This window comes from Salvelinus sp. IW2-2015, linkage group LG37 (assembly GCF_002910315.2).
Source record: "Salvelinus sp. IW2-2015 linkage group LG37, ASM291031v2, whole genome shotgun sequence".
NCBI classification, from domain to species: domain Eukaryota; kingdom Metazoa; phylum Chordata; class Actinopteri; order Salmoniformes; family Salmonidae; genus Salvelinus; species Salvelinus sp. IW2-2015.
The window spans coordinates 13,924,855-13,938,827 of NC_036876.1; the positions used below are offsets into that span (position 1 = coordinate 13,924,855).

Sequence of the window (13,973 nt, forward strand, 5' to 3'; positions counted from 1 at the left end):
GTGATTGACCGTCATCTTGAACTTCTTCCATTTTCTAATAATTGTGCCAACAGTTGTCTTCTCACCAAGCTGCTTGGCTATTGTCCTGTAGCCCATCCCAGCCTTGTACAGTCTACATTTATCCCTGATGTCCTTACACAAGCTCTCTGGTCTTGGCCATTGTGGAGAGGTTGAGTCTGTTTGATTGAGTGTGTGGACAGGTGTCTTTTATACAGGTAACGAGTTCAAACAGGTGCAGTTAATACATGTAATGAGTGGAGAACAGGAGGGCTTCTTAAAGAAAAACTAACAGGTCTGTGAGAGCCGGAATTCTTACTGGTTGGTAGGTGATCAAATACTTATGTCATGCAATAAAATGCAAATTAATTACTTAAAAATCATACAATGTGATTTTCTGGAGTTTTGTTTTAGATTCCGTCTCTCACAGTTGAAGTGTACCTATGATAAAAATGACAGACCTCTACATGCTTTGTAAGTAGGAAAACCTGCAAAATCGGCAGTGTATCAAATACTTGTTCTCCCCACTGTAGTTAATGGTGAAACGAAGGTGCTCATTCATAGAGTTTAGATAGGCATGGAATTCCAAGAGTTTTTCCTGGATCCCTGCATAGATCGCTAAAATGTCCTCCATATATCTCAGAATTAGGAGAATATGGGAGAGAAAGGGGTTAAGGTCTGGATTCAGCACCACCTGTTTCTCAAACATTCCTAGATATAGGTTAGCATAATTGGGAGCCATAGTGCTCCCCATCGCTGTTCCTTTGGTCTGGAAGAAAAAGTATCCTCTGAAGAGAAAGTTGTTGGAGGTTAGTACCAGTTCAGTCCACTTAAGTGATAATGCCCTCAAAGCCGGTGTTTGGAGGATATATTTGTTCGTCGAGGTCTGGCAAACCGTGCCAATATATCCTCCAAACACCGGCTTTGAGGGCATTATCACTTTTATACAATGTGTATAAACAACATATTTAAAAAAAAATATATATAATAATTTCATGACCATGTTATTTTGATTAATTTATTCATCCCATTTCATCCTTCCACGAGATATAGTTCTGACACAAATCTAGGATTGCTAGAGACGCGACCCAGTCATTCAGTCTTTTTGTTCTGTATCTATGGATGCGACCCAGTCGTTCGTTCTAAACTGGCTGGAAATGTTCTTATCCCTTGCTTGCTAGCTAGCCAACTACGGCTAACTTACAGTCACGTCAAAAATTGCACCCAGAATAACAGCAAAGTAGCTGCATTTGCATTTGTTTAAGCTGTTTACTAGTGACATTTATTTGGGTACATCCATAACATTGAGTTAATAAGGTGCGATTTCGCCTGGCATAGAAAATGTGCTCACTCATCAGGACACTGTTGTTCAGAGGAGCTAGCCAACAACACAGCTACAGTAACACAATCACTGCAAACTGAAGCTGGAAAGACTGCAAATTAGCTGCGTTTCGTTTTACCTTTTTTCAATTGACATTCTTTTGTATATATCCATAAAAATTATGCCAGCTGATTCATGTTTTCGACTGGCTGAAAAACGCTGCCTGCCTTTCTGTCTCGTCCCGACACGTTCATTACTATAGGACAGCAGGAGATCGAATTTGAATATGGAACAGAGTAAATAGGCATTTTAACGTCATAGATTTAGCTGGTGGCAACTTGTGGAATAGACACCAGCTGGAATGCGGTTTTAACCAATCAGCATTCAGGATTAGACCCACCCATTGTATAAAATGCAATTAGGGCTAGGAAGAGCATTAGGGGGACGTTCATTGAGGTAGAACTTGAGGGCCTCTAGGCTGCCCTGATGGGGTATGTTAGTGAAGAAGTACTCAAAGTTGTGTCTCCATATGTCAGTCTCTCTCTAGCAGTTGGAGAGTTGATGCATGGCTAGGCTCAGTGACTGATGAAAATCCCTAAGGGTATCATCTCTGAATTACAGCACACTGCAATGGGGGATTCAAGTGTGTGTGTGTCCCCACAAGAATAGTAGACTAAGACAAATTTGGCAAACTGGGGACATTTTGTTAGTCCCCACAAGGAAAAATACTATTTCTAGGGATTTAGGGTTAAGGTTAGAATTAGCATTGGAATTAGGCTTAGGAGTTAAAGGTTTAGAAGTTAAGGTTAGGGGTTAGGTTTAGAGTTAGGGAAAATATGATTTTGAATGGCAATCAATTGTGTCCCCCAACAAGGTTAGTTAAACAAGACTGTGTGTGTGTGTGTGTGTGCGTGTGCGCGTGAGAGAGAGAGCAAAAGAGGGAGATAGAGAATGTGAAGGAAGGAGAGGTGTAGTCAGGACATCTCCATTTGATGCATGTTGATTGCCATGCAAGTAGAAGAAAGAGTACTTGAGTGTAGCTACAGTATAGTACAAGCATTCCCATTCACTTGCTGCACGGCTCTGTGGTTGAGCAGGTCTTTTCAGGTAGTGCATGACACACACATCCACACACACACACACACTGCAGGTTAACAGGCTGTATACAGCAGAAGGTCAGTGCCTCCTACAGGCTGTGTGTGAGACGACCTGCAGTGTTACCAGACGGAGTAGGGGACAGTGAACAGAGCCTGCCATTTCTCACACAGACATACACAAGCGCACACACATATTTGTTCAATGCCAGGTTCCTTTTCACACCGTATCAATCAGTTCAAGGCATAAAGGCTAGTATCATGATGCAACCTGCACAGCATGGCTCTTTCATAGTGGTGGTAGCGTTCATACTGAATCATACTTAACCTCCCCTATTTGTCCATACACTTTCTTCCATCATTCAATAAGGATTTCCTTTTAATGTACAACCTGGTATTTTATTGCTGGTACATTTTTTTTCCTTGTAGAGCACTCAGGTCCATTGAAAGGTGGTGAGCAGGAGAGCGAGTTGACCAAGATTAGTCATTCCTGTATACTCTCTCTCTCTCTCACGAGAAAGTGACATGCTCAGCCATCATAGAGCCAGAGCAATTACTTGGCAGGAGTTTTGTCAGGCCTTAATAAAAAAAAAACATGGAGGACGGGATGAGGACTGGAGTGATGTCTTTCCTCTCTCTCTCTTCTGTCTCTGTCATCCATTTACCGCACTTGTAACTACTGTGCACTGAACAACAATATAAAACGCACCAAGTGTTGGTCCCATGTTTCATGAGGTGGAATAAAAGATCCCAGAAATGTTCCATATGCACAAAAAGCATATTTCTCTCAAATTTTGTGCACACATTTGTTTACATCCCTGTTAGTGAGCATTTCTCCTTTGCCAAGATAATCCAGCCACCTGACAAGTGTGACATATCAAGAAGCTGATTAAACCGCATGATCATTACACTGGTGCACCTTGTGCTGTGGACAATAAAAGGCCACTCTAAAATGTGACAAAACTGCACACAACACAATCCTGCAGATGACTCAAGTTTTGAGAGTGTGCAATTGGCACGCTGACTGCAGGAATGTCCACCAGAGCTGTTGCCAGAGAATTTAATGTTCATTTCTCCAACGTCGCTTTAGAGAATTTGGCAGTACGTCCAACCTCACAACCGCAGACCACGTGCATGGCATTGTGTGGGCGATAGGTTTTCTGATATCAAAATTGTGAACAGAGTGCCCCATGGTGGCGGTGTGGTTATGGTATCGGCAGGCATACGCTACAGCCAACAAACACAATTGCATTTTATCGATGGCAATTTTAATGCACAGAGATACCGTGACAAGATCCTGAGGCCCATTGTCGTTTCATTCATCCTCCACCATCACCTCATGTTTCAGCATGATAATGCACGGCCCGTGTCACAAGGATCTGTACACAATTCCTGGAAGCTGAAAATGTCCCAGCTCTTCCATGGCCTGCATACTCACCAAACATGTCACCACCCATTCGTATGTTTGGGATGCTCTGGATTGACGTGTACGACAGCCATTGAAGAGTGGGACAACATTCCACAGGCCACAATCAACAACAGCCTGATCAACTCTGTTCGAAGGAGATTTGTTGTGCTGCACGAGGCAAATGATGATTAAACCAGATACTGACTGGTTTTCTGATCCACGCCCCTACTTTTTTAAAAGGTATCTGTGACCAACAGATACATATCTGCATTCCCAGTCATGAAACCCATAGATCAGGGCCTAATGAATTTATTTCAATTGACTGATTTCCTTATATGAACTGTAAATACAGTAAAGTCTTTGAAATTATTGCATTTATACTTTTGTTCAGTATACTTCCTGCCGAGTCTGTTAACTTTACATATCATCAGGAATAGCAAAGAATAAAGGACCACATTTCCACAGTCAGCGGCCTGTTTTGAATGAATCTGTTTGTGTTGCAAATGTATTGCCCTTCGTGTTTGGATGGAAGTGTCTCTGGTATGTAGGCCTACTGGGCCAAAATGCTACTAGCGTTCTCCTGCTCTGTCTCCCTCTGCGGCTTTCCAACAATTCTGATGTCTTTAGTGGGAGCCACTGTGTGTGTGTGTGTGTGTGTGTGTGTGTGTAAAGGGCTTGTCGTGATCAGTGATGGAGCGTAGTAATGTTTATCTCCCTTTGATTGTCCCTCTGCAGGGGGCAGATGAAGACACAGCTGCACAGACACAGAAATGCAGTGCCCGCTGGTTATACAAACAAGTACACAAACACACACAAATCTAGCATCTCAAGTGAGTCACCAAGGAACTCTGGGCACTGACTGTTTCTTAGAAACGTACACCATTTAAACATTTTCTATTCCAAGTATGCCAGTCCTTACATCACGTCCCTCTCCTTATCTTAGTCCACGTAAGGAAGTCTTCGTCAATGGGGAAAAGTATTAGTATTATTGAAAGTACACTCACACAACACATTGAATGCAGATGGCCAATTATTAGCATTTCACATTTACCGTTTTAATATGAACTGTTTACCGGACAGTTTTTGACAAGTGGGTGCTTCTTTTGTTATGTGTTCAACAGTCACATACAGTATTGGGGATATTTTCAGCTACACAATTGGGGTGAATTGAGACAAGAGGGGGTCATTTTTTTTCATATAATTCACCTTGAACTGAATGTTTTCCTGAACCGTGTAGATAACTAGTCTGTTAAGAGAGGGGTTCATTTGAAAGGGCTACAGATATCAGGACTGCGTTCAGTTGTCAAACGTTGCAGATAGAAATGCCATAGAGCCGACTTGATTCCTTGTTCTACATGCCAGAGAGGTAGCATAGAACTGAACAAAGAATTTCTCACATGATGATGTTGTCATCTTCATGCAGGTGGACATACCAAAAAGGTCTAAAGAATATAGTGTCAGTAATATAGGTTACGTCATTATAAAAAAAGAAGATAAAATGCCAACTCATCTGCTCTGGGCAGAATAGTCGCTGGTAGGTAAGTGAGGTTAAAACAGTCAGCAGTACCACTGTGAAACTTAATTTGTGCAGTAATATAAGAAGTCCATAAGGTGGCAGCAGAGTCCCACTGTTCTTTTAGTAGTGTGAGTCCTCTTCCCAACAGGATATGCCTACATGGGTCCTATTTGAATACAACTAAAATGCATCCTTCCTTCCTTCCTTGCTTCCTAGAAATAATCTCTGATCTGACTGTTGTTTTATTTATTTAACTAGGCAAGTCAGTTAAGAACAAATTCTTATTTACATTGACGGCCTACCCTGGCAAAACCATAACCCGAACGACACTGGGCCAATTGTGCGCCGCCCTATGGGACTCCCAATCACGACCGGTTGTGATACAGCCTGGAATCGAACCAGGGTCTGTAGTGACGCCTATAGCACCAAGATGCAGTGCCTTAGACCGCTGTGCCACTCGGGGTTGGCGAAACATATTGCTTTCACCTATACCATCATTAAGCAACAAGGCCCGAGGTACCTTATTGCTATTATTGTTACCAATGTAATTAGAGCAGTATACGGTCTGATATACCACGGTTGTCAGCCAATCAGCATTCAGGGCTCGAACCACCTAGTTTATAATGTTGAATAAGTCATGGATTATTTCACCGAACTGGGAAGGAGGGATGTGTTTCTGAAGTATTGGAACAGGGGCATGCTTTCATCTCTTTATCATGATGCACTTTGACCTTTCCCATCATGGCACCCTCCCTTTTGAGTCTGTATGGTGCTTGTCTTTAGACAGACAATGTTCCTGCCTCAGTCTACTCAACAGCATATCAATCAATAGGCTCCTGCGATGGCTAGGCTACACTTAGCAGTAGGCCAGCCTAGCTCCAAGGTAACAAGTGTCACTGTCACTGTATTGGGGTGCAGCGGTGGCTCTTGTAGGTGCCCAGGTGACGGAAGCTCCTCCCACATTGCTGGCAACAATAGGGTGTGGCACCACTATGGATCCTCTGGTGGGTATAAAGGTTACCAAGCTCCTTGAAGCGCCGCCCACACTGCTGGCACGCGTAGGGGCTCTCCCCTGTATGCACCCGCTGGTGCCTCTTTAAGCCGGAGAGCACCGGGAAGCCTTTCCCACACTGGGGGCACGGGAAGGGGCTCTGCCCGCCATTGTGCCCCAGCCGGTGACTCTTCAATCGGGCAGCGTGCCGGAATCTCTCCCCACACTCGGGGCATATGAAGGGCTTTTCCCCTGTATGGATGCGCTGGTGCTGCCGCAGGTTGCCCAAGTAGTTGAAATGGCGGCCACAGTCGCCGCACTCGTAGCCCCCTTCCACTTTCTTCTCCCTCGTACCTCCCCCGCCTCCTCCTCTTGCCAGGCTCATCCCCCCGGACGCAGCCGCCATGCTCCCACCTTCCAGCACCCCCAACCCCCGCTTGGAGTTACTGCTACCCTCCCCCAGGGTGAGGAGTGCGGTGGAGGTGGACTGCAGGGCGCTGTGGGTGCCGGTGGTGTTGCCGTGTATCAGTTTGATGTGTTCCTCCAGGAACAAGGAGTCGGGGCAGAAGGTTCCACACAGCGGGCAGAGGTATGTGTGGGAGGGAAACTGCTGGCCTGTGAACCGACACATTAATGATTACAGTTATTGCACTCAGTCCACTAGAGTTCCTAAGCATGGAATTGAAGCATGCAGCCAAAGCAATAAGGATTGGTCAGGTTGTCGACACACTGCAAAACATTTTTAAAAGTTGTATTTTTGCTAAATAAATGGAGCAAAAAAATTCAATGTGCAAAGATGAAGACCCTCAATGTCACAAATGAATGACCCTGAAGAAGGCATAGTGATGCCGAAATGTTGGTAAATACCCATTTAATTGCTGGGAGATTACACATGGAGTGTGCGACTTTATTTTGATAGTTCACAAATGAATGACGACATGAAATGAAGTGTAAAGGTCTTCTCCCTCTCCTCTCACCTGGTTCTAGTCGATCCACATGGTCCTCCACAGAACCGTCCCCCTCCCCTCCCGAAGAGCCCTGGGGGGCCAGGGGAAAGTCAGGGGTGTGGGCGTCACGGGAGAAAGGTGCTGAGGGATGCTCCAATCCACCATCCCTTTCGTTTGACTCATCACCCTCTTCCTCTTCTTCGTCTGGTATTGTCTCACATTTAGGCTCCCTCATACCTGCATAAACAAACACATGGTTTGGCTTTTATGATGCCCATTTACAGAAAAGTTGAGTGGGCCTATACAGCCTTTACATAGACACATGCAATGGTGCAAGACTGGACAGCATCCAGCATATCAATTCCCAATGTATGCCCTACTACATGGCCAATGCACATAACAGTGATTGGTGAGTTTACCTTTCAAATCCGACGTGTACTCTACACCCGTCATCCATTCGTAGTCGTAGATCCGTTTGCTTCCCGATGGTAGTATGCCGAATAGGTCATCCGTGTTCGAGTCCGACTCCTCATCCCCAGACCCCGCGTCAGGGATGGTGTCCGGCCACAGGTTGAGGGAGTGCGGCTGGGGGTCGTGGCGGCTGTCCCTGTCACTACCAGACGGAGGATTGCTCGGGTCGCTGTCCGCTTCAGCCCCCCGTGAATTCTTATCTTTCATCAGATAATCGCAAATTGCATTGATGTTTTCTTTCTTTACGCCAGGCATGGCTGGTTTGGCTTTCTTGGGCTCGTTGCTGTGCTTGCTGCCCGAATGGAAGTCTGATTTTCGGAATACAGATGATGCCTCGGTGGTCATTCCGCCGGGGTACGGGTCCCTACCGTCTCTTTGTATCTCCAGCCTTGCTTTAAGGACTTCAATTTCGTCTGTTTTCTCCCGAAGCTCAATTTTCAGAACGCGTATCCTGACGCTGACAATTTTCCTGATTTCGGACAATGCTGTCTCGAGCACCACTGTTATGTTTCTTCCAAGGTGTTCGGTGATGTCGTTCACCGAGCAGAGTAGCTCCTCGTCGGGTTCGAATTCCAAGAAATCATCGTCGGCTCTCGCCGTAGGCCCCGGCGTGTCCATGAATGCGTTTTGAGGGTCGGGCGAAAGGCTCGTTTCGGTGAAACTGTGGTTCCTTTTGCGGCTCATGTCTTTGCAGGCTTTAAAGTTAGCTAGCTAACAGACTAGCTACTGTGGTTGGTAGAATGAGCGTCTCGTCAGCAACACTTAAAAACTAACTTCCGGGTCATGGAATTTCGGGTGAATGTTCAAAGTACAAGTACCCCACGTAATAGTAGAAAAGTGCCATTAACCTGTATTTATTTATTCATGATGTATGAAAAATATTTGTCTAAACATTAACAATGATTCATATTTGTTCATATTTAAGTGACATTTGTATTACATTTGTGGTTTAGCACATGTTCCAAGGGCAAATAAATGCCCCCATATGCATTACATAAACTGTCTTATAGAGGAAAAACGATTATTTGTGCCGATGTAAAAGTGGTTGGGAGTACTCAGTACGGTCTGTGGAATCTATATCTGGTGTGATTTCATTGGGCTCTGAATAATATGGAGTGTTACTTGTCTTTTAATGTGGTCATACAGTTTAAAATGGCGTGCCTACACTTTAAGGTACAAATATAGCACTCATATTGCCTTCAGAACAGCCTCAATTCGTTGGGGCATGGACTCTACAAGGTGTTGAAAGCGTTCCACAGGGATGCTGGCCCATGTTGATCTTTTGTCTTGCCCATTCATCCTCTGAATGGCACACATACACAATCCATGTCTCAATTGTCTCAAGGCTTAAAAATCCTTCTTTAATCTGTCTCCTCCCCTTCATCTACACTGATTGAAGTGGATTTAACAAGTGACATATATAAGGGATTATAACTTTCACCTGGATTCACCTGGTCAGTCTATGTCAGGGAAAGAGCAGGTATTCTTAATGTTTTGTATACTCAGTGTATTTGCTTTATAGAGAAAAATGTATTATTTGTGCCGATATAAAAGTGGAATGGGAAGTACTCAGTAGGGTTTGTAGAATCTATATATGGTGTCATGGGGCTCTGAATAATACAGAGTGTTACTGGCCTTTTATTGCGGTCAAACAGTGTTATGCATTAGTTACCCATTTGAATGTTTCTGAATGCTATAAGTGAATACTTAGAGCTGACCAAGTGAAACAGTCTCCTCACTTGAAAAAGGCCATTTCACAGTTTGAAGCATTGAATTCGGGGACATTTTCACAATCCATGGTCCAGGAACAACTTCTTTACAGTAGTGTAAAGGAAATAGTTTAGAATTAATCAACGAATGGCTGCACAAAGCCACATTTTGTCTAGTTACAAATGACAGGATAAGTAGTGTAGAGGTTCTCCACTTTGGTCTGAAAGAAGTCATTCACTTATGCACCTTCAAATGCAAGGAATGTGATTCCTCAAAACCATAAAGACATTCCCAAGCCAACTCAGTGGAAACTGTCTTCACTAACTGAGGATTTTGAGAAAATAAGCACTAGAGATTGGTTCAGGGATAAGATGTGCACCTTGATCTTGTAAAATCTCATCTGGAAGATTACTTTGTGTTGATGTGCCCCGCTTCTTCGTTTGTCAACAGTTCCAGAATGTTCTGAGAGGATAGATGTTCTACCTAAGGTACCTGGAATAGCACACAATTGGTGGCATTTTGAGAATGTAATTATTCTTGTGAATTTAAAAGCACATTGGATGGCCATATCTATAAACATGAAAAATAAAGTATGTGGTCGCAAAAGTATAACATTGAGTGTTAAAGTAATGAACTCCTTAGCAGCATGAGAAGCAACTGGAGGTCATTCTTCACTGACTACAGAAATATCTGGTGCCACAGTATTTGGCATTACATGAAAAGGTTGTGGACATTGTTCTGAAATATGAATTTTCTCGTCATTGTGGGAATTTCAAAGCTCAGGTAGATGGAAGTAGTTGTGGTCCCGATATGTGTTGGTTCCCTAAAGCGGTCGTATTTGGAGATAACGTCAATGAATTAATTCACAATAACATGAGATGTTGTATTTTGCATTCATGTTGTTTAAGAACGTGTATATCAGATTCATTGAGTATAAGGGTGAACACGACCCCCCCCCCCCCCAAAAAAAACATATTTGATTAGTAGAGACCCTGCTGAGTATTTCCTGCCCCACTTTAGATGAGACAGGTAGAATAGTTTTCTTTCTATGAGCCAATATGTATCCCATGCACAGTGTATTACAGTGTATTCAAATTGAGGGCTATGGAAGGTCGGAGAACAAAGTGTTGCTGGATATTTTCTACACAGTCCTCCTCAAAAACGAATCATATTTGGTTAGTAGAGACCCTATATTCTCACCGCACTTTAGCTGAGGCAGGTATTAAGGTTTTCACTCTACCGTGCTATATTTGTACCGTATATTGTCCAGGTGCCCATGCAACCTATTTAACCATAGTAAAAGTCCAGCAACACTTGCTATGACCTAGCTTTCAGTTCAAACTCACCTGTTTTGTATTCTAGGAACTCTAGTGAGTAGACTGCACCCTGTTTTTTTGGACACACAATCAATCTTTTTTTCCTGTGGAGTGCAATTTGTTTGTGCAATACAACAGAAATGCAATAAGACTTTAATTAAACATTACATTTCAAAATTGAATCTTTGAACAATAGTAAATAAACAATAATAATGTTGTTGTTTTACCAGTAGGCTGTTATGTTCTTGACATTAATTTACTTAAGCTCCAACCATTTCTCAATGTGCTCCAATTTATAATATTCTTTATCTTATATTTTTATTTTATTTAACCTTTATTTAACGAGGCAAGTCAGTTAAGAACAAATTATTATTTACAATGATGGCCTAGGAACAGTGGGTTTTGTTCAGGGTCAGAAGGACAGATTTTTACCTTGTCAGCTTTTTTTTATACATGACTTTAACATTATGCGCTATGCAATGCTGCAGAAAAATAATGATTTCGTATAGTTGTACCGTGGACTTTTATTTTAAAGGCAAAATCCAAAAAGCGGAAGTCTTAATGTGGATAGTATCCAGCTAGTGTTGCTGCCGTGACGCTATGACAGTACAGTCAGAGTTTCTAAAGCCAGAGGCGCAACATCGCGAGACGCTTGTGAAACAGACCAAACAGACCAGGTCGGGGTTTGGGATTTAAGAAGTCAGTGAGAGAAGTGAAAAGTATTCCTTAGTTGTTAATAACATTTTCTCGAAATCTAAAGGCACAACCTAGAGTCGAGCGAATGTTTTAAGTAGTTGAACATGTTATTACTCCAACCTCGTGAAAGTGACAAACTGACACGTTTTCATTTTCGTTAAAAACAACTTTATATCGAAGGAGTGTCTTTGAGTTGACGGCCTGCACATGCGCAGTTTGGCGGGAGACGACCGTTATACCACAGATTGAATAACGAGACAAATATTTCACCGGATGTATAAATGTGAAGCATCCGCTGGCCTTTCCACTTATTACCAAATATGGTGGTGGGAGGAAGCCCAGCGGCTTGCAGTGGAAGAAGATGTAGCTAGAAGGAAGTTACATTTTAATCTATAAATGTAATAACATGTATATAAGAAAACTATGTCAAGATGTTACTATTCCCTCTTCTAAAATTTACTGGAATGCAGCCCTAGGACAAGTGAACCGGAACAAAGTCTCGTTGTTGTCTGGCAAATATTGTAATTTGTAATATCTAATAAGGTGAAAGAAGTATCATACAAACTCATTCACAGAATCTACCCTGTAAAGACCTTTATTTTGGGACTTTTCTTATATCAGAAGATTTTGGAGTGAGTTAGAAGATTTTATTTTAAAAGAAACTATTAATGTTAATTTGAGAGACTCTGATATGATGTTTTATTTTGATCAAATTATATGGACCCTGATTTAACTTTCATTGTTAATTTGTTTATTTTTAATGCTAGATTCTTTATCCATAAAATGAAGTGGGCGGAGAACAAACCCCTCTTCACATTATTTAAGAGAGAATTGAAATATGTTTATGAAATTATCAGTAAGTGTAAAAACAAAAAAGCAATATGTACCATAAAACACTTAGACAAATTGAAAATGTATCTCGATATGTAATAACCCTGTCTGTTAGGTTTATGTACTTGTTTGTATATTTTTGTTTTTACATTTGTTTTGTTCGTAATAATAAAAAATAAAAATATATATTTAAAAAATAAGAAAAAAATAGAAGATGGAACGAGATGGATTTTGGCCAACATTAAGCAAATGTTTTCATCTATGAAACATTTGATTTCAATACAGTTTTTTGTTCCCAAAACTAGAACCTGTTAAGAACAGAGTGGACTAAGTTTTGTAGACTTTACTCTTTGCCAAAGTTTCCAAAAATGGTGTTGTTTAGAAGGAGTGGAAGGGCGAATTGAGTTATTGCACACGCGCACTTCCCATGGTAGACGTTCCCTAACGGAAATATGCAAATACACACTAGAACACGCCAATAGAATCTCGCTAGCTCATGCTTGTTCTGCCCACTATGACTAATTTGTTCCCATTGGAAATGACAGGTTGTGGTATATCTTGGGTTAGTTATAAACATCTTTGGTTATACCGAAGACGTGTTTCTGTGCATGAGCTTAGATAGACAATGTCACCATGACATCGCCTACAAGCGTGAGCGGGGATTTCTATTGTAGAAGCAGTTTCTGCCTATCTTCATATTATACTGTCTTTGGTACAGAATATGAACATAGGCTGAAACTGCTTCTCCAATATAAATCCCCTGATTGCATCTGGGTTTAGACATCCAGTCATGCACCACATAATTCAAAGTGCAGATTTCTGTGCAAATGGGTGGTTGATTGTGGACTTCAGGAAACAGCAGAGGGAGCACCTCCCTATCCATGATGGGACAGCAGGGGAGAAGGTTGAAAGTTTTAAGTTCCTCTGCGTACATATCACTGACAAACTGAAATGGTCCATCCACACAGACAGTGTGGTGAAGAAGGCGCAACAGCACCTCTTCAACCTCAGGAGGTTGAAGAAATTTGGCTTGTCACCTAAAACCCTCACAAACTTTTACAGATGCACAACTGAGAGCATCCCGTCGGGCAACTGCCCCACCCACAACCGCAGGGCTCTCCAAAGGGTGGTGCGGTCTGCACAAMGCATCACCGGGGGCAAACTACCTGCCCTCTAGGATACCTACAGCACCCGATGTCATCAAGGCCAACAACCACGCGAGCCACCGCCTGTTCACCCCGCTACCATCCAGAAGGCGAGGTCAGTACAGGTGCATCAAAGCTGGGACCGAGAGACTGAAAACCAGCTTCTATCTCAAGGCCATCAGACTGTTAAACAGACATCACTAGCACAGAGAGGCTGGTGCCTACATACAGACTTGAAATCATTAGCCACTTATTAAATGGAACACTAGTCACTTTAATAATGACACTTTAATAATGTTTACATATCTTGTATTACTCATCTCATATGTATATACTGTATTCTATACTATCTATTGCATCTTAGCCTATGCTGCTCTGACATTGCTCATCCATGTATTTATATTTATTTATTCTTATTCCATTCCTTTACTTAGATTTGTTTGTTTTAGGTATTTGTTGTGGAATTGTTAGATATTACTTGTTAGATATTGCTCCACTGTCGGAACTAGAAGCACAAGCATTTCGCTACA

At 42.3% G+C, this 13,973-nt stretch overlaps 1 protein-coding gene across 1 annotated transcript; it reads right to left on the bottom strand.

Annotated features, from left to right (window-relative positions):
* Positions 1-4,845: 4,845 nt before the first annotated feature.
* On the bottom strand, positions 4,846-8,716 carry LOC111960056 (zinc finger protein 16-like). The gene is made up of 3 exons (XM_023981946.2): positions 7,694-8,716; positions 7,305-7,511; positions 4,846-6,942 (listed from the first exon to the last, which is right to left on the bottom strand). The coding sequence occupies exons 1-3, from the start codon at positions 8,427-8,429 to the stop codon at positions 6,236-6,238; spliced, it is 1,650 nt and encodes a 549-aa protein (XP_023837714.1). The 5' UTR covers positions 8,430-8,716; the 3' UTR covers positions 4,846-6,235.
* Between the last annotated feature and the right edge of the window lie 5,257 nt (positions 8,717-13,973).